General features: G+C 39.6%; 1 protein-coding gene across 2 annotated transcripts; it reads right to left on the reverse strand.

Annotated features, from left to right (window-relative positions):
* Nucleotides 1–575: 575 nt before the first annotated feature.
* LOC118576023 (zinc finger protein 431-like) lies at nt 576–21,740 on the reverse strand. Of its 2 annotated transcripts, XM_036176426.1 has the most exons (5): nt 21,632–21,740; nt 3,534–3,660; nt 3,276–3,336; nt 1,204–2,027; nt 576–1,119 (listed from the first exon to the last, which is right to left on the reverse strand). In XM_036176426.1, exons 1-5 carry the CDS (start codon nt 21,656–21,658, stop codon nt 647–649), a joined length of 1,512 nt encoding a protein of 503 aa, XP_036032319.1. In that variant the 5' UTR covers nt 21,659–21,740; the 3' UTR covers nt 576–646. The 2 variants fall into 2 exon arrangements, with proteins under 2 accessions (XP_036032319.1, XP_036032318.1); XM_036176425.1 differs by having other exon boundaries at nt 576–2,027.
* Between the last annotated feature and the right edge of the window lie 1,769 nt (nt 21,741–23,509).

The raw sequence follows: 23,509 nt of genomic DNA on the forward strand, positions 1-23,509 counted from the left end.
GGTGTTTCTATCACTAGTTCTTGACTCAGGGACAAAGTGTTTCTTTGTCTCTTGTTTCAGGGCCAAAGTGTGGTTTTAGCTCTGATTTTGGGGCCAAAGAGTGTGTCTTTCACTGGTTCTATTTTCATGGTCAGGGTGTGTTTCTGTGGCTGGCCCTTTTACCCCATACATAAGCTTTCATAAACTCATAAGGTTTTTTTTGTTCCATGAGTTTTCTGTGTAAACAATATAAAAATGGACATCAAAATGTTGAACAGAGTTGGGTGGTGATGGCGCACGCCTTTAATCCCAGCACTCAAGAGGCAGAAGCAGGCAGATCTTTGTGAGTTTGAGGCCAGCCTGGGCTACAGAGCAAGATCCAGGACAGGCTCCAAAACTACACAGAGAAACCCTGTCTCGAAAAAAAAAGAATGTTGAACAGATTGTTAACTTTGTCAAATATTTTTCTACAAAATACACACTCTTGTGTAACTGATTATAAGTGTATTGGATAAAGATCTTACCAAACACTTTATAATAAGATGCCCACAGAATCTTTGTCAGATAGTCAAAAACTATTGTGATATAGAAAGGCTTTAACAGATTGATTGCACACAAAAAGTTTTACTTCCGTATAAAGTGCAAAACTTTACCACACTGACTATATTTATAGGTTTTTTTTGCAGTATGACTTTTTCTCATGATTTTTAAGATTACTCGTACATGTAAAGGCTTTACCACACTGATTACATTCATAGTGTTTCTCTCTACTATGGGTTCGTTTATGCCTTTGTAAATGACTGTGTTGTGCAAAGGCTTTACCACACTGATTACATTCATAGGGTTTCTCTCCAGTATGTGTTCTTTGATGCATTTGTAGACTACTGATATATGCAAAGGCTTTAGCACACTGATTACATTCATAGGGTTTCTCTCCAGTATGTGTTATTTTATGCATTTGAAGACTTTTTTGACATGCATAGGCTTTACTACATTGATTACATTCATAGGGTTTCTCTCCAGTATGTGTTCTTTTATGACTTTGAAAACTTTTGTGACATGCAAAGGCTTTACCACATTGACTACATTTATAGGGTTTCTCTCCAGTATGTGTTCTTTTATGCATTTGAAGATGACTGTGTTGTGCAAAGGATTTATCACACTGATTACATTCATGGGGTTTCTCTCCAGTATGTGTTCTTTTATGCTTTTGAAGATGACTATAACATACAAAGGCTTTACCACACTGATTACATTCATAAGGTTTCTCTCCAGTATGTATTCGTTTATGCCTTTGAAGATGACTGTGTTGTGCAAAGGCTTTATCACACTGATTACATTCATAGGGTTTCTCTCCAGTATGTGTTCTTTGATGCATTTGAAGATGACTGTGACATACAAAGGCTTTTCCACACTGAATACATTCATAGGGTTTCTCTCCAGTATGTGTTCTTTTATGCCTTTGAAGATGACTGTGTCGTGCAAAGGCTTTATCACATTGATTACATTCATAGGGTTTCTCTCCAGTATGTGTTCTTTGATGCATTTGAAGATGACTGTGTTGTGCAAAGGCTTTATCACACTGATTACATTCATAAGGTTTTTCTCCAGTATGTGTTCTGTGATGCATTTGAAGATTACTGACATATGCAAAGGCTTTACCACACTGATTACATTTATAGGGTTTCTCTCCGGTATGTGTTCTTTGATGCATTTGAAGATGACTGAGTTGTGCAAAGGCTTTATCACACTGATTACATTCATGGGGTTTCTCTCCAGTATGTGTTCTTTTATGCATTTTAAGAGTACTGTGTTGTGCAAAGGCTTTACAACATTGATTACATTCATAAGGTTTCTCTCCAATATGTGTTCTTTGATGCATTTGAAGATTACTGATACATGCAAAGGCTTTATCACACTGATTGCATTCATAGGGCTTCACTTTAGTGTGCGTTTTTTCGTGCATTTGAAGAGTACTCAGATGTGCAAAGGCTTTAACACATTGAGTATATATTGAAGGTTTCTCTCCAGTTTGACTTCTTTCTTGCCTGCAAAAATAATGGCACATGTAAAAGCATTACATCATACAACATTCTGTTTAATCTTTATATCTGTATGAGTTAATTTTACAATTTGGTCCAATTATAAAGAGAAATTAGATCTTAAGGTTTTAATCTGTGTGTTCACACTCATGTTACTCCTTTTCTTTAAGAGTTGTTTTGCATCTTGGAAGATACCTGTGATGGTAAGATCCTTTATTACATGATTCACTTTTACAGTACCTTTTTTCTATATGAGATATTAACATATTTGAAGAGAACTGGAAAAAAATCAGAGTTTTAGCACCTTTATTGCATTAATAAATTTTCCAATACTGTGAGCTATACTACATTTGCTAAATCAACTAGGACAAACAGAAGTTTTTATACAGTCCTAGTACTCATAGACTTTCCTGCAGTGTAACTTTCTTTATGCATCAACAATGAACCTGGAAAACCAATTACTTGTATATTGGAATCAAATACAATTATACACAATGCTGGGATTGCTACATATCTTCTAATTGTCCTGAGAGAGAGGTATGTTATGTTTTTCCATAGCCCTATGTGCATTTGACTTTTATTAAGAGTGACATATGATATACATAGTAAAGGAAGAATAACCAATAAAAGTTTTCCACATTAGGGGTTGGGATTTAGCTCGTGGTAGAGCGCTTGCATAGCAAGCACAAGGCCCTGGGTTCAGTCCTCAGCTCTGGCAAAAAAACAAAAGTTTTCCACATTCAATTCACACAGTCTAACTTTTTGTACTCATAGGCTTGTGGTATAAGAAATAAGGTTTTGTTTTTGTTTTATTTTTACTTGACTCTTGACTCTAACTGCCTCTCTCACTAAACAGCACATTCACAAGTATATTAGTTAGACTTCTTTACTATGGACTATTTGCTTATTAGAAAGCTTTGAAGATATACTTATCACCTCTTCACTGTGCATACCTTTTGTAATATGAGTGATACGAAATAAATGGATTAATAGTTTTATAGCATAGCTCTCACAGTGCTATGATTCAAATGGTGATATCTGTTAAGGCATTGCTTCCTTGGCTTCTTTCTTTAAAAATGCCTTGCAAATGAAATTCACCTACCTGAAATTGAGGTATATGGTTTTGTGAGAATTTAATAATTATTATGCACTTTAAGCTATGCTTATTTATACTGTTGCTTCTGTTTTAAAACTTACAGGGCACATTATAATTCTTCAGAGGAACATTTGCATCAGCTTGCACATGAAAATTACCTTTCATGTCTTCTAGAACTTTGACAATCTTCTTCAATATTATGGTCTTCCCAACTGTATCCTAAAATATATTATAAGAAAAATGTATATTATGTTATTGAGAACTGTGCAAAAGTTTAATTAAAATCTTCAGTGAACCTTAGACACAAGCCTGATTTTTTCATCTCATTCTTGTTCTTTCTCAATGAATTTATAGAAGGGCATCAATAACCAAGAAACAGTTGTCACCTTATTTAAATAGAGAAAATTCATTGTTACCTATAGTAATGAGATTCCTGTAGGTCTCCAGCATCACATATTTGTAGAGATTCTTCTGGGAAGGATCCAGCAAAGTCCACTCTTCCCAAGTGAAGTCAACATGAACATCATCATAGGTCACTGCACTCTAAAATATCCCATACATATGTATAAAAGAGACCATGATACTGACATTGTAAATGTATTATTTGACAATATAATCATATAATTCTGATGAACCCCACACTTAATTCATGACATTGTCATTATAATGTAATCATCTAATCACTTTAGAAGAAAACTGAATAATAGGTTCACTTCTGTCATTTCTGTACCCTTTGAATAGGATATCATCCTACAAGAGAAATGCCTATTAACAAACAAAGAGACAAGTAAATAGATCAATAGGGCAGAGTATACATGAGAGAAATTTATGCATAATTACTAAAAAAAGGAAAATAAAATGGACAAACTGGATGTATTGGCTCATGCCTTTAACCCCAACACTCAGAAGGCAGAGGCAGATACCCCTGAGTTGAATTACAGCCTACTCTATGCAATCATGACCATGACAGCCAGATGTACATAATAAGACCCTATCTCCCATGTAAAAGTCAATCAAACAAATTAAAAAGATAGAAAGAACTTGCAGGTTTTAACTGAAATTCCTACAAAGAGTTATGCATTCACACTATGTAGTCATCTTCAGAAACCTGAAGTACCCCAATTTAAGCTGTAACATCAATAAAATTTTACTAAAAGGCACTGTGTATTTAAATAGTTACAAATGAACAGATAAAAGCCTTAGCAATATAAACATTGATCATAAATAATCAACACAGGGCAGGAGAGATGGCTCAGAAGTAAAGAGCTCTTACTGGTTTTGCATATAGGTAGGCTCAATTGCCAGTACTTACATGGAGGATCACAATTCATTAATCCAAGTTCAGGATTTCTGAGACCATCTTTTGATCACTGTGATGACCAGGTACCCACATGGTATATATTGATGCATACAGGTAAAATACTCATATTTATTTAAATATTCAAAACAAATACAACAGGTGGGAAGAAGGTCATGCCCCTGCAATCCAATGCCTCAGTAGGCTCAGGCACAATTAATGTCATGAATACATGCTATCCTGAAAAACAGAATGATACCCTCTGCCAAATTTTAAAAATCACAATATGGATGAAGCTCAGTACAACAGCCTATGCTTGACATGTACCAAAACCTACATTCCAGGCCCATCACCCAATAATATAAAAAGGCTACAGAGAATCATATCATATCCCCAATGAGGAATTTCATCCAGAAAGGCTCCTCCTAGTAGAGATTTTACAAACAATTGAAAGAAAGTCACCAAAGAGAGACACATTTCAGATACATCATGCTACCTGGGAAGTTTTAAATCAACTATATTCTGACCCAGGTCACTTTATGTTCATGATCATCCATGAAGAAAATGCATTTAGTTGCTACAATGATACTCATAGTCTGCAACATCCCTTACACTGTTCAAATGTCCAAAAGTCTCTTCTGACACTCAAGACAGTATCTTGACAGTGACATGTCATAAAATCAGAAATCAAGTTACATATTTCTAATGTGCACAGAATACCATTCACATTCCAAAAGACAGAAATGGAGATATATCGAGTGAAGTTTGGACCAAGACAAGACTGAAGCACAACATGACAAACATCAAATCCTGTATCTCTGTCTCAGATGCATAGGGTGCCAGTTTCAAAGGGCTTAGCTGGCTTTATACATGCAACTTCTCATACATCTCCCTCTTTGGTTGCTTCAACTCCCTATATACAGCTAGGTCTCCATGGAAGACATCTCATAGCTTAGGTATCTCAACATCTTGTGGTCTCAAAATGTAACCCAGGCTGTTGTGGAATATGATTTTAAGATGTGTTATATTTGTTTATGCTGGAAACTTTTGTTTTAATGATGCGAAGATATGTTGCATTCTTTTATGTTACATTTGTTTAACTCTGTGACATGGTGATACTTCTAAAACCTGTCCAAAATAAATGATTGGTCTAATAAAGATCCCAACAGCCAATAATTTGGCAGGAAAGGAAAAGTGGTGCTAGTGGGCAGAGAGAATAAATGGGAGGAAAAAGTAAAGAGGAGTAAGAAAAAAAGAGGACACCAGGGGTCAGCCACCCAGCTACACAGCAAGCCACAGAGCAAGAAATAAAGAAAGGTATACAGATTAGGGGAAGATAAAAGCCCAGAGGCAAAAGGTAGATGAGATAATTTAAGTTAAGAAGAGCTGCCTAAACCTAGTAAGATATTGAATGTGGGCAATATAAAGTGGGCAATTTCTTTCTCAGATTGCCTATTGTAGTTGTACAAATAATAAAGTTAATTCTAAATTATCAGGAAAAAATAAATTTTTAAAAAAGGAGCTGCCTAGAAACAAGTTACAGCCAGACATTTATAAGAGAGTATAAACCTCCATGTATGTGATTTACTTCAGAGCTGGGTGCCAGGCCCCAAAAGAGTAAAGAGTAAAAAAACAAAAACAAACACACAAACAAAAGGCTTCAATCTTTACACCCTCATGCAGTTAATTCTCAGTGTCCTCACTGGGTTTCTGACTCTGCCAAACATAGATCCCGGCAACAATGCTGAACTGTAATCACAGCCTAAGACTTTATGACCTTAAATTTGGATTCTTTCTTGTTTCCAGGAACAGCACATGATGGGTGATCCTGCAAAGCTCAATTTATTAATTGGGATGGACACTAACATATTTGGACCACAGGTATAGCAGGTTTTATATGAGCTTGCTTCCAGGGACTAGGAATCACTTTGCTTACTCCTTCCATAAATTGAAGATTTAGCTGGATGGAGTTATACCCTTAGGGCATCTTGCTAGGCTTCCATTCCATACCAAGGGCTTTCTCTATAATAGTGATAAACTTTCAAAATTCTTGCCTGTTTCAGCACTTAACTGCCATCTGAAACTACTTGTTTATTTTCATTTATTTCTGCCCTACTTTTTTTCTTTTCATGGTAGACCTGATGAGTCATCAGTAATAACCATCCAACAAAATCAATATTCCATGCTGGGGATATTGCTCTGTGTAAATAAAATGCTGATTGGCCAGTAGCCAGGCAGGAAGTATAGGCGGGAAAAGCAGAGAAGAGAATTCTGGGAACAGGAAGGCTGAGGCAGAGAGACTGGCCAGTTGCTGCCAGGACAAGTGAGATGTAAGGTACAGGTAAGCCATGAGCCACGTGGCAAGTTATAGATGAAAAGAAATGGGTTTATTTGATAGAAGAAGTAGACAACAAGAAGCCTGCCACGGCCATACAGTTTATAAGTAATATAAGCATCTGAGTGATTATTTTATAAGTGGGTTGTGGGACCATGGGTGGGGGGCTTGGTGGCACCTGGGCTCTCCAGCTCCAAATTGCGCCCAACATGGGGCAAGAGTTTCCACCTAAAACCTGAGAAAAAAGATTCTAAAACGGAGCTAAAAACAGCTTCCTAGTAGTCTCTCTCAAGTTAGTGGCAGCCTGCCGGTTTGAACTACTATGGCTGGTTCTAGGCTGTGTCTGACCTGCAGTGTGGTGGGAATGAGGAGTCTACAAGCAGCATTTTACTCTGTTGCGTGGTGGATTTTGCCTTTGCTAGTTAAAAAAAAAGTTTCTGGGCTATGCACTGCTTTGATAGAACTGCTTCTGATAGTTGATGGTACACATGGCTCCAGACCCAGAGCTGGCGGTAAACTGTATCACCACCATGCTGGGAAGCTGTCGGGGGTGGAGCCAGCAGCCACAGCGCCATTTCAGTCTTAGAAATGCTGCAGTTTAAAGCAATTGATTCACAATAAGACAAATTCAGATGGAACAAGCTTTAACGCTTTACAATGTGTGTAAAAATGTACGTATACTTGAAGGAGAGAAAAAAGGAATATATACAGTTATATAAAAAATAGTTTTTAAAAATAAAGTCTTTAAAGAGACAGTAAAGGCAGTATGAAAAATAAGCCACGTAAAGATAGATATTACACAGAGAATCTGGATTGTGTTGTCTTTGGGAGTTATAACTGCAGAAAAAGATTTGATCGTAAAAGCTGTTGAGTTAAACAAATATGTATATTTTAAAGGTACCTTGACTTCAAAATTTGGATATAAGGATATGTTGCTTTGGAAAGGACGCTCTGCTTTTGTTTCCACAGAAAGCCAGAGGCTGTGGATTTGTTCCAGATTAAGATACATCAGGTTTGACCAGCCAAGACCCCCTGAATGGTCTCCAGTGACACCATGGCCCAGATGATCCAACATCCAAAACAGTTTCAAGGCAACTGGCTCAAATGATACTCTCACAGACTACTCAATAATCCTAAAATTTTCTTTATGTCCCCATAAGATACAGCGCCCCCCTCCAGCAGGAAGTAGTAAGAAAAACTACACCCAAATTCCCAAATATATCAAGCTGGATTTGGAGATGGAATTGGCTCACTCCTTCTTTAAACCCAGACATATTGCTAAAATAAAGGTTAAGAGATTCTTGTGTCCTAAGTCAGAAAAGCCCTCTGGTGTGGGACAGAGAAAAACCAATATTTTTATTTAAATCGGGTTGATTATAAATGTGATTGCTTTCTAAAGAAAAAAGGGGGATATGATATAGATATGATAGGATAAAAGGGTAAATTGCTGAACCTACTTTTAAAGAGCAACAACTTGTTTAAAATGTTTTACATTGGTATAGATTTTAGTTTATTGATACAAACTTAATTTTGTTTTACTGTGTGTATATTTCTACTCTTGTTTAAGGTTTTATGTTTGTATAGCTCATTTAAAATTGTAATGGATAATTAAAACATAGAGTAATAATTACTCATCTATCATAATCATACTCATAGCCATGTTAGTTAAGTCTTCTAGGTATACATAGACAAATTTCAGATAGATAGGTAATCTTCAAATACTTCAAAGACCTACAGAATATGGCATTTAAAATATTTTTAAAAATTTAGACTTTCTGGACAGTGAGATATGTCTGCTCCTGGCAGTACTGATTTACTTCAGAGAGGAGGATGGGCATCAAAGACACTTCATATGCAGTTTATCTTCACCTTGACAAAAATAGCCATTTGGGCAAGAAACTATTCTTGCCTGGACTGCTTGATCGACTGAACGTGTAGGACCCATAGAAAGGTGACCACTGAAATTTGCTTGACAAAATGGTCCTTCAGGTTCCTGCTTCACAGAGGAAACTGCCAGACATTCTACAGGACACTAAAAAAAAAAGTGACCAAGAGACTCTAGCCCTGTGGCCTAAAGACAGATGCCCAAGCTTTACAAAGGAACATTAGGTGACTGTCCAGACTGTAAGATGTCTCTGTCTACCCTGCAAGCCTCCTGAAAGTTGCTTGCATCCTTCTTCCGGTTCTCAGGTAATAGTATATCCTTCTGAGTTCTTTGATGTAGTTGAAGCTAGTGTCAATTTTCCTTAGTTATGATAAAAGATAAGTTAGATATAAAAACCTTAGACTCACAAATATAAGATAGATATCTTCCTTAATATTGTAACTGTAATTCTTGCTTAATAATTGTTTGTTATATGTAATTTTACTATGTAAAAGTTAAAACCTTCCTTAAAAAAAAAAGAAAGAAAGAAAAAGAAAAGGGGAAATGCTATGGATATCTCTCTGTGTAAATAAAATGTTGATTGGCCAGTAGCCAGGCAGGAAGTATAGGCAGGACAAGCAGACAAGAGAATTCTGGGAACAGGAAGGCTGAGGCAGAGAGACCGGCCAGTCGCCACCATGACGAGTGAGATGTAAGGTACAGGTAAGCCATGAGCCACGTGGCAAGTTATAGATTAATAAAAATGGGTTAATTCAAGATAGAAAAAGTAGACAACAAGAAGCCTATCACAGCCATACAGTTTATAAGTAATATAAGCGTCTGAGTGATTATTTTATAAGTGGGCTGTGGGACCATGGGGGCTTGTTGGTACCCTAGAGAAGCTCTCCAGATACAATTCCACTTATGGAATTAACTCATAATTGTTTAATTCCGCCTTACTGATTTTCCAGGGTATGGACAAAATAAAAAAAGATTTTGGAGCAAAAATATGACATAAATAATGTTTAGTTTAATTTTTATATGGAGTCTACCTATTTCTAACTGAAATCTATGGTCTTAATTTCCACTTTCTGCCATTACTCTTAACAATCCAATCCTGCTGGTCCTAAAAAAACAGCCAACTAAATTCTATGTACAACTTTCTATAGTTTTTGCCACCTAAAGTTTTGATATCTTTCACATTCTTCCAAAAGGCAATGTTCCTAGGCTCTGCCTACCAACAAAATAATTTTATTGTTCCATATTTTTTGTTCTAACTTGCTTTTATCCTGCTGTGATTAAATCCGCTAATTAAAAATATCTCAGGCAATGAATTTGTTTATTTGGCTGACTGTGTCAGAACACATTACATCATTTCAGGAGATTAGGATAGAAACTCAAGCTAATAATTAAAGGCAATATCCATGGGCAAAGATTGTTTCCTGGCTTTCTCTCTTGCCTAATCATTGTCTCATGTTTGAATAGCTCCCTTTCCTAGCCCAGGCCTGCTTTCTTAGGGATATTGACACTCTAGGTGGAGGAGCCTCCACATCAATCATCAATCAACACAATCTCTCACAGACCTAACAGTTCCTGGGTATTATGAATAAAGCTACTATGAACATAGTTGAGCAAGTTTCTTTGTGGTAGGATGGAGGAGCATCTTTTCAGTATATACCCAAGAGTGGTATAGCTGGGTCTAGAGGAGGATTGACTCCTAATTTTCTGAGGATTGCATATTGACTTCCACAGTGGCTATACAAGTTTGCAGTTGTGACAGCAATAAGTCCCCTTGCTCCATGTACTTACCAGGATTAGCTGTCACTTGTGTTATTGATCTTAACCATTCTGACAGGTGTCATATGAAACCTCAAAGTAGTTTTCATTTGAATTTCCCTGATGGCTACAGACCTTGGAAATTTCAAGTATTTCTCAGCCACTTTAGATTCCTTTTCTGACAATTCTGTTTAGAGGTGTACACCTTTATAATTGGATTATTTGGTTTGTTGTTGTCTAGTTTCTTAAGTTCTTTATTATCCTGAGTGAGGCAACACAGAAGCACATAGACAAACATGATATGTATAATGGATATTAGTAGTTAGTAATGTATAATCACAGTAATCAGCATAATCCACAGACGCTGAAAGGCTAAGTAACAATAATAGCTCTAGGGTAGACGCACAGACCTCTCGGGGAAGAGGAAATAGAACAGTGGGTAGAGTGGAGGCAGGTGGGGATGAAAACAGGAAGTGTCAGGTGAGTACGGAAGGGAGAGAAGGGGAAAAGACAGGGAGAGATGGCGGGAGTAGCAGAGGTTTTAGCAGGGCATGTGGAAACAATACACTGCAAACTTCCTGGAACCTATGAGGGTGACACCAGGGAGGACTGCTACTAATTAAGAATATGGAGGCTGGGCTGGAGAGATGGCTCAAAGGTTAAGAGCACTGCTTACTCTTCCAAAGGTCCTGAGTTCAATGCCAAGCAACCACATGGTGGCTCATAACCATCTGTAATGAGATCTGGCACCTTCTTCTGGCCTGCAGGGATATGTGCAGACAGAACACTGTATACATAATAAATAAATAAATCTTTTTAAAAAAGGGGGGCTGGAGAGATGGCTCAGAGGTTAAAAGCACTGACTGTTCTTCCAGAGTTCCTGAGTTCAAATCCCAGCAACAACATGGTGGCTCACAACCATCTGTAATGAGATCTGGTGCCTTCTTCTGGTCTGCAGGCATATATGCAGACAAAACACTGTATACATAATAAATAAATAAATCTTTAAAAAAAAAAAAAAGAATATGGAGGCTGAACTAGCCATAATCACATAGGCCCCCAGTGGAGGAACAGGCACACCAAGCCTCCTCTACATGCAAGTTCCGGAAGAGCCAGTATTACATATAAAGAATGTTTCAAAAAAATCAAACTGAATCAACACAAGGTCTACTTTTATTACATCAAAATATTAAACTCCTCTATTATTTAAGCCTAAACAATCTTTAAAATTTCAGAGTTTCGGGGGCTGGAGAGATGGCTCAGAGGTTAAGAGTGCTGCTTGCTCTTCCAAAGGTCCTGAGTTCAATTCCCAGCAACCATATGGTGGCTCACAACCATCTGTAATGAGATCTGGTGCCCTCTTCTGGCCTTTGGGGATATGTGCAGACAGAACACAGTATAATAAATAAATAAATCTTAAAAAAAAAAAGATTTAAAAAAGTTTGAAAAAAAAATTTCAATGTCTCCAACAATCACAGCCTTTTATGGTACTGATAAAGATTAAAATGATACTTCAAAACTACTAATATTGATTGGGGATTTAGCTCAGTGGTAGAGCACTTGCCTAGCAAGTGCAAGGCCCTGGGTTCGGTACTCAGGTCTGGAAAAAACAAAACAAAACTACTAATATTAAATGCAAAACTATTCTATGCATCCTCTCCTCATAGTAGTCAAAGTATTCCAAGTATCATACTTTGCAAATATTTATTTTATGGCTACAAGAAAAGACTAGTTCTATGAGGCCACAACTTTTCAGAACATGCTGTTATGGCATACAAACAAAAATTAACAAATTGAAGAGAAAAATATAGTCCTGTATAAATTTATCAACACGCATATCCTAAGTGTTATTTAAATATTAATACTGTTTCTGAAAGTTTCTTTGTGAGTATATATGGGTTTGTGTGTGTGTGTGTGTGTGTGTGTGTGTGTGTTTATGTAATGGGTGTGTATCTGTGTGTATATATGTGTACTGTATGTGGTTTATGTGATGTGAGTCTATTTGTGTTTGTGTGTGTCTTTATGTTTGTGCATGCACTTGTGAGTATGTATGTATTTTGGTTTGTGTGTCTTTGTGATTGAGTAGTGCCCGTGTATTTGTGTGTGTGGTGTGTGTGTGTTTATGTTTAGTGTGCATTTGTATACGTGTGTGAGAAAAGGAAATGTGTGTGTGACGTGTCTCTTTGATGTGTGAGTACACATACATGCTAGACCTCATATGCAGTGGCCAATGGACAACTTTCAGGACTTGGTTCTCTCTACCATGAGTTCCCAGGAACAAGCTTATTACACTTGTATAGCAATGTGCTTTGATCTGATGAGTCATCTCAAGATCTCACAAATACATGTAAATAAACTTTTTAAAATAATTGCTGGCACCTAAAGTCAGTACAATCATACTGTCATGTGGGATTGCTTTTCAAACATACAAGAACTAACTTAGATTTACTATTGAACCATCTCAGGTCAACTTCATGAGTGGGAAGATTTTAGTGCTTAAAATAATTTTATCTAAAGCAACGGTGGCTACAATTCCCAAAATTCACTATATCCACTGGTCTATGCAGTTGCTAACACCAGTTTGAAACTTCTCTAGTGCTAAGCATTAGCTAGATACCATTAACATAGGACAAAGTTGGCAATATACCATGCATACAAATTAAAATACCATCCATTAGTATAGGCAGGTGACAGCGAAGTCCTTAGACTCAAATGATGTTGAGTGAGGTGGAGTAAGCTCTTCTTGCATTCCTGACAAGCAGCCAAATTTGGTTACCATTACTCCACACTTGGAATATTTGTTTTTAAATCCCCCATATCATCCCCTCAATTGTGTGAATGGCACAATGGATGTGACCAAATGCCCTCATGCTCTGTAGATTCTGTTATATAGCTCTCATTGGCCGAACTACTTTTATTTCTAACTCTACAAGAAGCAGTAAAGCTGGGCGGTGGTGGTGCATGCCTTTAATCCCAGCACCTGGGAGGCAGAAGAGGGTAGATCTCTGTGAGTTCGAGGCCAGCCTGGACTACTGAGTGAGTTCCAGGAAAGGCTCCAAAGCTACACAGGGAAACCCTGTCTCGAAAAATCAAAAACAACAACAACAAAATAAAAACCAAACAAACAAACAAAAAGAAGCAGTAAACCTAGCTCTTCTGATCTAACACATTTCATGTAACCCCAGAACTCAGAAGCTAGGAAGAAAGCTGCCATGAATCAGTGGCCTCCTGGGCTAGAAAACAAAACAACAAAACAACTCCATTCATGATAGCAAGGGCAGGCCTAAGAATTTCAAAGTCCTTTGCAGCAAGAAAATCACATTTGAGGTACCACTTTTTGTTCCAACTTTCTTCTCTTTTGCTGTGATTAAATTCTCTAAACAAAAGGAACTGTGGTAATGAAGAGGTTTATTTGGTTGATATCCCCAGGTCACAGTCCGTCTTTGTGGGAGCTTAGCATACAAACTCAAGCTAATAAATGAAGGCAAAACATGAGGAAACATTGCTTCCTAGCTTATTCTCTTGCTTATGCTAAGCTACCTCTCTTATCCAACCCAGACCCGCTTGCTTAGAGATACTGCCAACTTAGTCGAAGAGTCTTCAAACATCAATCATAATCAACACAATCCCTCTGAGATATAGCAATCAGATATTCTGATGTAGACACATTCTCAACTGATGTTCCCTCAGATGACTCTAGGCCATGACATGCTGACAGCAGAAGCTAATAAGGAAAAAGAGACAATCATATACAAGAAGATTTTAAAGATCCAAAGCCAATGTATTAATCAAATCCAATCACTTAAGCAGCTAAAACCCAAACATAAAGATAGCAACAACTGGAAAACACAGATATGCTATGAAATGGGCAGAGTCTAAGATCAAGAAGAAAAGGCAGATCTCTGTGAGTTCAAGGCCAGCCTGGGTTACAGAGTGAGTTTCAGGAAAGGTGAAAAGCTACACAGAGAAACCCTGTCTCGAAAAACAAAAAGAAAAGAAAAAAAGAAAAGTCGGTTGTGTGAGGAGGGTGCTCCACCATATTTGGAGAGATTCGTTTGAAGCCTTCTGAGGTTTCAACTTTGTAGAAAATAGTTTTGGCTACTAAAAGGATTTCATTCTCTTACGATAAAGAAAAGGATGTCAGTTAGGATCACTTAGACAACATTTTGTTTTCAATAATTGAAGATTGCCTGTAAGTCTGCATCAGAGTGAGGTAATGAAAACTTCTTAAAACAAAATGCAAGAGAGCAGATTTTTAAAGAACCAGTGTTCACCTAAAGCAACTTGGTTTGCTCTAATGGCTTTATAAGTCACAAGCACTTTTGAAAACAAGTGTATTGCTATTTTTTTGCATGTGTTTGTGCATGAGAGACTGTTTGCAGGATCTGGAATAGAATAGTAGATAGTTTTGAGCCTCATAACTCCAGTGTTTGTTGGTATCTCAACTCAAGTCATCACCAAAAAGAAAATGTGCTGAGCCACCTGCCAAGACATTTTATCCAATAAACCAAAAGTCTTTCACAGATTGACAACAATAAGAACAACAAAACCTAAATAAACAAAGAAGCAAATAAGTAATCCTTGGGAACATACTGCATCAAAATTAAGATGTTGTTTACGGTAAATTTGCAGCATAAAATGAATACAATCCAACAACAGTGCCCAACAAGTTATAAGAGGAAAGCTGATTACAAAGCTACATTCACAGAGGAGGCATTCAGAATGATGAATGGGATTATGTAAAATAGTACACATATTGACATAATATGACTTCTATACTTGTCACAAAACTACAACAATCAAGAATGTGTACAATATTGATAAAAGAATAAAGGGGATAGAGAGAAGAAGCCAAGAACAAAGGAAGGAAAATATAGTCAACTATTAATCAAAAAGCTACCTGTGATTCTATGTGTACAGAAATTAAATAAACACAGACTTCACAACTTTCACAAAATTAACTCAAAGTGACCCTTAAACTGTTATTTCTGACCCACCAGCTACTGATACTTCTCCCAAAGACAGAAGCCCCATGCTCCAGAGCTCTCCCTGCAAAAAGAGGTGATCTCCTGCTATGGCTCTGCAGCCCCTTATGCCTCCTTGTGTTTTCAGGTAAACCCAGCCCCCACTGATGCCCAATCCCAAAACAACATAGAAGAATAATTTAAAATCTGCTTCCTGTCACACGGATTATGGCACAAGATGTGGATTCTGCCCTATCCACTCACACAACACCATGCACACCTGAGAAACCTCTGCAGCTCAGAAACTCCTGTTTTCCCCTGAAACTAAACTCCACTGAATCACACCATTGCGGCCGGTGGTAGCAGAAAATTAGAAACATTCTAATCATCTATTGCTGAAAGACAATCCACTACACATCACCATCACCATCTTTCTACCAGTTTCTAAACTATTTGAAACATTTCTAAGACAAACCTGAAAGAGGAATGCAATATTCAGAACTCCTAGAAACAAGACCACATTTTTCCACACTGTCTTCCCACTGCATACCAAAAGCATGCCTGTGTGGGCACCCTGGACAATGATATCACAAGCAGCACATACTACAATGCCAGGACTGGAGAGTCTCCCCTCCCCAGGAAATTGATACACAGTGAGGCTCAGAGAACAAGGATGACTGCCTAGGTCACCACATGGATGAACCGAACCACGGTCTGGCTCATAGTCCATCCAAATCCCAGTAGAAAGAACATCTCAGCAGATCTGTGCTGAATACCCTACACTCACCATGACATTGCTTGCGATCTTCCTTACAATGCACTAAAGCAGAATCTGAGGAGAATAATGGAAAGAACCTGCAAGCTACCTGCCCCTAGTACTCCTCATGGCTAAACCTTCCCAGAGTCCCTCATTGGCTAGGGCTACCCAGCTGGGCCTCAGAATATTAGCAGCTCCCCTACTGGGTGATCAGAGATCAAATGACTCAGACAGAACAGTCCTTCCAGCTCGGCCCTCCCAGTCCAGTAGAATGGGGCCTAGTCTAGAAAGTTGTATTGTAGTAGGCATTCTTCTACTCTCCTAGACCACATCCTGTTCCTCATCCAAAGCACAGGGTCCTTCGTGTGCACATTCCATTACACACTCAATGTGCAGTACAGTGAACCCACTGCCTTGTAGCTGAGAGTCTTGCAGCCAAATACAGGTCACCTTCACACAGTAACTTACCATGTGACTGATATTAGAGAAAGACAGGCCACAAATTAGACAACAATGAGGGGTGATGGCAGGCCTTGGAGTCAGGGAAGAGAATGTGGATATGATGTAGTTATAATCTCAAAAAATTATATTTAAGAGTTGAAACAGGCTTTATGGCCATGTGCTCCAGAGACTAGGGATTTGTTTTGTGGGTTTTTGTTTGTTTGTTTGTTTGTTTTGTGACAGAGTTTCTCTGTGTAGCTTTGCGCCTTTCCTGGAACTCCCTCTGTAGTCCAGGCTGGCCTCGAACTCACAGAGATCCGCCGAGATCCGCCTGCCTCTGCCTCCCGAGTGCAGGGATTAAAGGCGTGCGCCACCACCGCCCGGGAGACTAGGGATTTGTATTAGCACACATCAAAGATTTCTCAAAACCTTTTATCTTAGGGTGTACATCTAAAAGCAGAAAAGTAACAGTGTTGTTACACAGGGCCACAACATTTTACCCAGAACTATTTTGGTTGAACTATTGTAACTATAGCAATTTGGTTTCATAATAATCAGATTCTTGAATGCCCTGGTCTGTGGACGCCAAGAAACGGGTAATCAGGACATTTATGGAGCATCTAAAATTGACTACTTAATTCCACATTGCTAATCTCAACTACTGATGATGTAGCAAAGCTCTCAACCACAGTCCTGCTTCTCCTTTTCTGCACTGTGACTCTACCAGCTTCAAAGTTTGTCTATGAACTCAATTCTTGCACAGGCCCCTCTTCATTTATAAGTCCCCACTAAAAGCCGGAGAGACTGGAGATCTCTCATTAACTGGTCTATTTTTCCTTCTCACTGACAAGTCAAGGCCCTACTGGAAGGACTTATGAGACTGTCTACCCAGCACTGGGCAGCAGAGGCAGAATTAGGTATTCAAAGCAATTCTCAATTACATAGCATGAAGGGAGCCTCAATTACACAGCATGAGGAAGTGATATTACAAGCTCATAGTCTCCCATGCCAGGATGGCAGAGCCTCCCCCTCCCCAGGGAATCCACACTCAACAAAGCTCAGAGGCCAAGGGTCACCACAGGGACCAATAAACATCAGTCTGGCTCATGGTCCATCCCAGTCCAAGCAGCTCTGACAGCTTAGTCAACCTGCCTTTCCTGGTCTGGGGACAGTGGCCCCCACACTCACCATGGCAGGGCTTGTGGTCTTCCTTACAGCTCCCTACAGCAGAACAAGAAGAGAATCCTGGAAAGAGTCTACAAACTACCTGCAACTGGTGCTCCTGATTGCTAAGCCTTCCCAGAATCCCTCATTAGCTAGGACCACCCAGCTGGGCTTCAGGGCATTAGGTGTTGTTACTCTACTGGGTGAGCAGAGATCAAATGACTCAGAGAGCAAAAATCCTCCCAGGTTTGTCCTGCCACGCTCTGATCAGACAGGACCCTAATCGGGGAACTTTGTAGTTTAGTAAAATCTTTCATTCTCCCAGAACATTTCCTGTTCCTCTTCTAAGGCACAGGGTTCTATGTGTGCACATGCTATTACACATTCAATGTCCATTGTAGCCAGTCCTTCACTTCACAACTGGTAGGTCCTGCAACCAAACACAGGTCACATTCAAACAGTAACTGTTGTTAAACAAAAAGAGGCCATGGATTAGAAAACAAAGAAGAGTTTATGGAAATAATGTAATTATAATCCCAAATAATTCTGTTAAAAAGTTGAAACAGGCTTTATGATCATGTGCTCATGCCGGGCGATGGTGGCACACGCCTTTAATCCCAGCACTCGGGAGGCAGAGGCAGGCGGATCTCCATGAGTTCGAGGCCAGCCTGGTCTCCAAAGCGAGTTCCAAGAAAGGCACAAAGGTACACAGACAAACCCTGTCTCAAAAAACAAAACAAAAAACAAAAAACAACAACAACAACAACCAAAAACAACCAAAAAAACAACCCCCCCCCAAAAAAAAACAAAAACAAAAACAAAAAAAGACCATGTGCTCCAAGGCTAGAGATTTGTATTAGGGCACACCAAATACTACTCGCGTCATTTTTCTCGGAGTACGCACCTTGAACCTAAAAACACGGTCATGTTAGGCACGGCCACACCATTTTATCCAGTTCTTCTATTTAAGTTGAACTGGTGTAACTACAGTGTTTTGGTTTCATGAAAATTCAGTTTTTTTTGTCCAGATTCTTGATTGCCAGGTCTGTGGACCCAAGAAATGGCTAGTCAGGACATTTATTGATCATCTAAAATTGATTACCTCACTACTCATTTCTAATGTCAACTACTGTCACAGCAGGAAGGCTTTCACCCTCTTTCTAACCCAACCCTTTCTGTGTTGTGACTACACCCACTTTACAGTTGGTCAGTGAACTCATTCTTACACAAGTCCCACTTCATTTGTAAAATCACAATAAAATCTATCGAAGTTAGAGGATACTCATTCACTGGTCTATTTTTCCTTCCCACAGACCAGTCAAGGCCTAGCCAGCACAGGGCAGCACAGGCAGGATTCGGTGTTCAAAGCATTCCTCTGTCTTATAGTGTGAGGCAAGCCTGAGCTACAGAAGGCATTGATCTAAACCAGTGGTTCTCAACCTTCCTGATGCTGTGACCTTCTAACAGAGTTCCTCATGATGTGGTGACCCACCACCACTATAAAATTATTTTTACTGCTACTTCATAACTATATATATATATATATATATATTTTTTTTCCCCCCCCAGGACAGGGTTTCTCTGTGTAGTTTTGGTACCTGTCCTGGATCTCATTCTGTAGACCAGGCTGACCTTGAACTCACAGAGATCCTCCTGGCTCTGCCTCCCAAGTGCTGGGATTAAAGGCATGCACCACCACCACCACCCGTCTCATAACTATATTTTTGCTATTGTTATGAATTATAATATAAATATCTGCTCTTTCTGATAGTCTTAGGCCAGTACTGTGATAGGGTCATTTGATCCCTCAAAGGGAGCCGTGATCACCAAGGTTGAGAAGCACTGCTTTAAACTGATATAAATAAATACATAAATAAACAGCCCTTTTAAAAAATGGAATGAAATTCTTAAACTGAAAAGCAGAAAAAAAAAAGCAGTAATGCATTTAAAGAAAACAAATTTAAAAATGATACCAATAATTAACATTTTAAAGTGATAAAAATAGGGGTTGGAGATCTAGCTCAGTGGTAGAGTGCTTGCCTAGCAAGCACAAGGCCCTGGGTTCGGTCCTCAGCTCTGAAAAAAAATGATAAAAATAATTGGAAGAACACTTAGCTACACTGACTTTGAAATGGAGTAGGCACTTCCCTGGTAGAGAGAATGAATGCCATTAATCAGAAACTGCATGACTTTGTACTATGTAAAATTTTAGCCATTGAGTGCCATAAGATAACTCATGGAGTTACAGCCAATGGTCTGTGTCTCAAACCTCTCAGCTGTTTTAACCTTGTCAACCAGGATTGTACATATCTGCATAGGAGAGTTTGCTAATTGGAAACTGAATGCTTAGTAGTTAAAGCTATCCTCCCTAAATTGTACACCCACCAATTCTGTCTGTCTTCATTCACACAGAAGGAATTAATACATGCAGGGAAATTACACAGAAAGTCACTCACCAAGCCCCATCAGGTCTTTGTAATGGAGACCTCTGCAGCTCAAGGTCTTCAACTTCAGTCTGAGATCTAGCTTTTGTCTTGTCTGTTTCCCCCCTGTAGTGCACACAGTACACTGTTCCTCCTCTTCTGGTCTGAAGGGAGAAGCCATGCTCCACACACAAATCCTTTCCCTGTTCTGCAGTGGACAGTCCACTCTATGACTCAAACTGGTAAATTTAGAACTCTCTGGTGCTACAGACATGTAATCCAAGATTTAGGGAGGTTAGTCAGGAGGATCGCAAAGGCAATGCCCTGTGGGGCTACAGACAGGGTTCAAGTCCACCTCAGTCAACATAGAAGACCTTGACTCAAAACTGCTTTTCAAAAAGACTGGAGATGCTGTTGTTCTGGAATTAATATACTTTTATGGCACATCAGGACTTAAGTTGGTTTTGACCCTGTAATGGTCCCTTGAGCAACATTTAGATGCCAGTTTCTTAATGGAGGGATGGGCCTTTCTGCTGGTTGTAAATCAGAGTTACCTTCTTTTGTTTGTTTGTTTGTTTTTGTTGTTGTTGTTTTGTTTGTTTGTTTGTTGGGTTTTTTTGTTTTTTTCTTTGTTTTTGTTTTTGGGGGTTTTTTGTTTGGTTTTTTTCTGAGACAGGGTTTCTCTGTGTAGCTTTGCGCCTTTCCTGGAACTCACTCTGTAGCCCAGGCTGGCCTCAAACTCAAGAAGATCCACCTGGCTGGGGTTAAAGGAGTGCACCACCACCACCATCACCACCACCAGCACTGGCTGGGTGACCTCTTTTGTAATGGGAATGTAGCTGGTTAATCTTGGGGAACAAACATTTACATCTTATCATACTCCTCTCTGACAGAATTAGCACACTACTTGCCTTTGGGGTATTTGTGATGCAGCCCTCCCTTACCTAAATTCTACTTTGTGACTTAATGTCTCCTAAGAACCGGTAAGTCCTTATACCATCAATTATATCACCATCAATTACCATCACAGTTTAGCAGTGGAGTGCTACTCTACACAGGAAATACTGTCTACAACTTCCACAGAATTAACGCCAGGTGGATTCTAAATCTAAATGTTAAATGTTCCAAGTGCAGAACTTCTGGAAGATACTAGAGGAACCAGGGCTCTCTCAGTTTGGCAAATCTGTGTGCCATGGCGACCACACAAACACTAAGGGTGCTGCCTTTTCACAGTGATGTCAATGAAGATATTTCAAAGCACAGTCCCGCTCCCAATGCTCTGCACACATGCTGCCAGCTGGCCCTGGAAATTGCAACGACCACGCAGGACCATGCAGAAAGAACCACACTGGACCATGCAGGACTAGGCAGGAACATGCGAAACTCTGCATCTGGCCACTGACTCCCACCCATTCAGGGGTGTTCCCACCACACTGGCTCCCACGTCTCAACTAGCAGATCCTCCCAGTCTGGGGATAGCAGCCCCTGCTCACCATGCCATGGTTTTCCAGCTCGCCCATGCTCTCTGCAAAGCTCCCTGCAGCAGCAGTCACAGCACCATACACAAAACCACTGGTGCCAGCTTCTGAAGCGGGCAGCCGGAAGGAGCCTGCACAACTTCTGACTGGCAGGTTATCTGCAGTGCCTGATTGGCTAGTGAGGTCTGAGTGACAAGAGCACCTCCCATAGGGTTACACAGCGCTTAAAGACACACACACACACACACACACACACACACACACACACACACACACACACACACACGTTCCTGATCCTGCCTTCCACCCCAGACAAAGACCTTTTCTAGGTTAACAGAGATAAGCATTTCAATAGCACTTGCCCCTGGCTCCTAAAGCAGACCCTGCTATCTTCCTGCTCTGCAGAGGCACTTCCTTTTCTTCCTCCTGGACACAATGGGCTAGATAGCTTGTACAACCCCACTATACACTACAGAGGATGGAGTGATTCCTTGTCAAACAGGTTGAAGAGTACCTATAATATTAACAACTAAAAGAGATTTAAGAGCACAAAAGGGGATGTTTGTTAATGTGACTTCACACTGAGGTCAGGTGAACTGAAGGTACTTTTTACCTGCTTGTCACAGGGACTTCAGACAACCAGGAAAGAAAAGCAGGAACTTGATCACAAGTCTTTCTGCTATCAGAAAGCTGGATGGTGGCTGCTGTACCCAGAGACCCCCAAAGATCACCAAGAGAACAAATCTGATGCAAAACCAGAGTCTTTTTATTGTTTTGAGTTAACCTGGGTGTCTCTGTCCATCTGACACAGCAGCAGAACAGGAAAGACCATGTACAGCCATCAAGCCGGGTTTTTATAATGGTTAGGGTAGAGGATCTGGGGGATTCCCAATTCTATGTAGTTACTAGCTCAGGATTGGTGCCTATTTCAAGTTAGAGATGCTTGGATTGAACTGAGTGCAGAGTTGCAGCTGCAAGAAAATTGCTGTATCTTCTAGCAGTCTATGTCACTGTATCCCACAGGACATATCTGTTGCTTTGTTTATTATGCCAGTTATGTGGCGGTGACACATGCCTTTAATCCCAGCACTTGGGAGGCAGGGCCAGGCGAACTTGAGTTCGAGGCCAGCCTGGTCTACAGAGCCAGATACAGGAAACGCGCAAAGCTACACAGAGAAACCCTGTTTCGAAACCCCCCCCCCCCAAAAAAAAAAGAATTATTAGAATGTCTTACAAGCTGTGGTCCAGGTAGTCCAACAATGGCTGCCTACTAATGGAAATTTGAAGAGTCCAGTAATTGTTCAGCTCATGAGGCTGGACATTACAGCTGGTCTTCAGTATATACCAAAACTCCAAGGAAGTAGGCTCTAATGCTAGTAAAGGGATGAACTTGGTGGCCAGAGCTAGGGCAACCAGGCAAAGAGAGAGAGAGCTTCCTCCTTCAATAGCCTTTATTTATGTAGGCTGCCAGGAGAAGGTGTGATCTAGCTGGGCGGTGGTGGCACACACCTTTAATCCCAGCACTAGAAAGTCAGAGCCAGGCTCCAAAGCAAAATCTCAAGCCTTGTTCGAAAACTCAAACTTTTCCATTTAATCTGTACCATTTGCAACACAAAACCAGTTCCATAATTAATTCCATTTTTACATAAACAGTTGCATAAAACAATTCCATTTTTAACACAGATCAATTCATGAATTACCAGGACATGTGCATACACAAAACTGCATCATTAGTCTAGGTAGAAATAATAAATTTCTTCATTTAAACAGTTCCTTTTTGGATTTTTGAGACAGGGTTTCTCTGTAGCTTTGGAGCCTGTTCTGGACTAGCTCTGTAGACCAGGCTGGTGTTGAACTAACAGAGAGTCACCTGCTTCTGCCTCCTGAGTGCTA

This window comes from Onychomys torridus, unplaced genomic scaffold (assembly GCF_903995425.1).
Source record: "Onychomys torridus unplaced genomic scaffold, mOncTor1.1, whole genome shotgun sequence".
In the NCBI taxonomy this organism is placed as follows: Eukaryota; Metazoa; Chordata; class Mammalia; order Rodentia; family Cricetidae; genus Onychomys; species Onychomys torridus.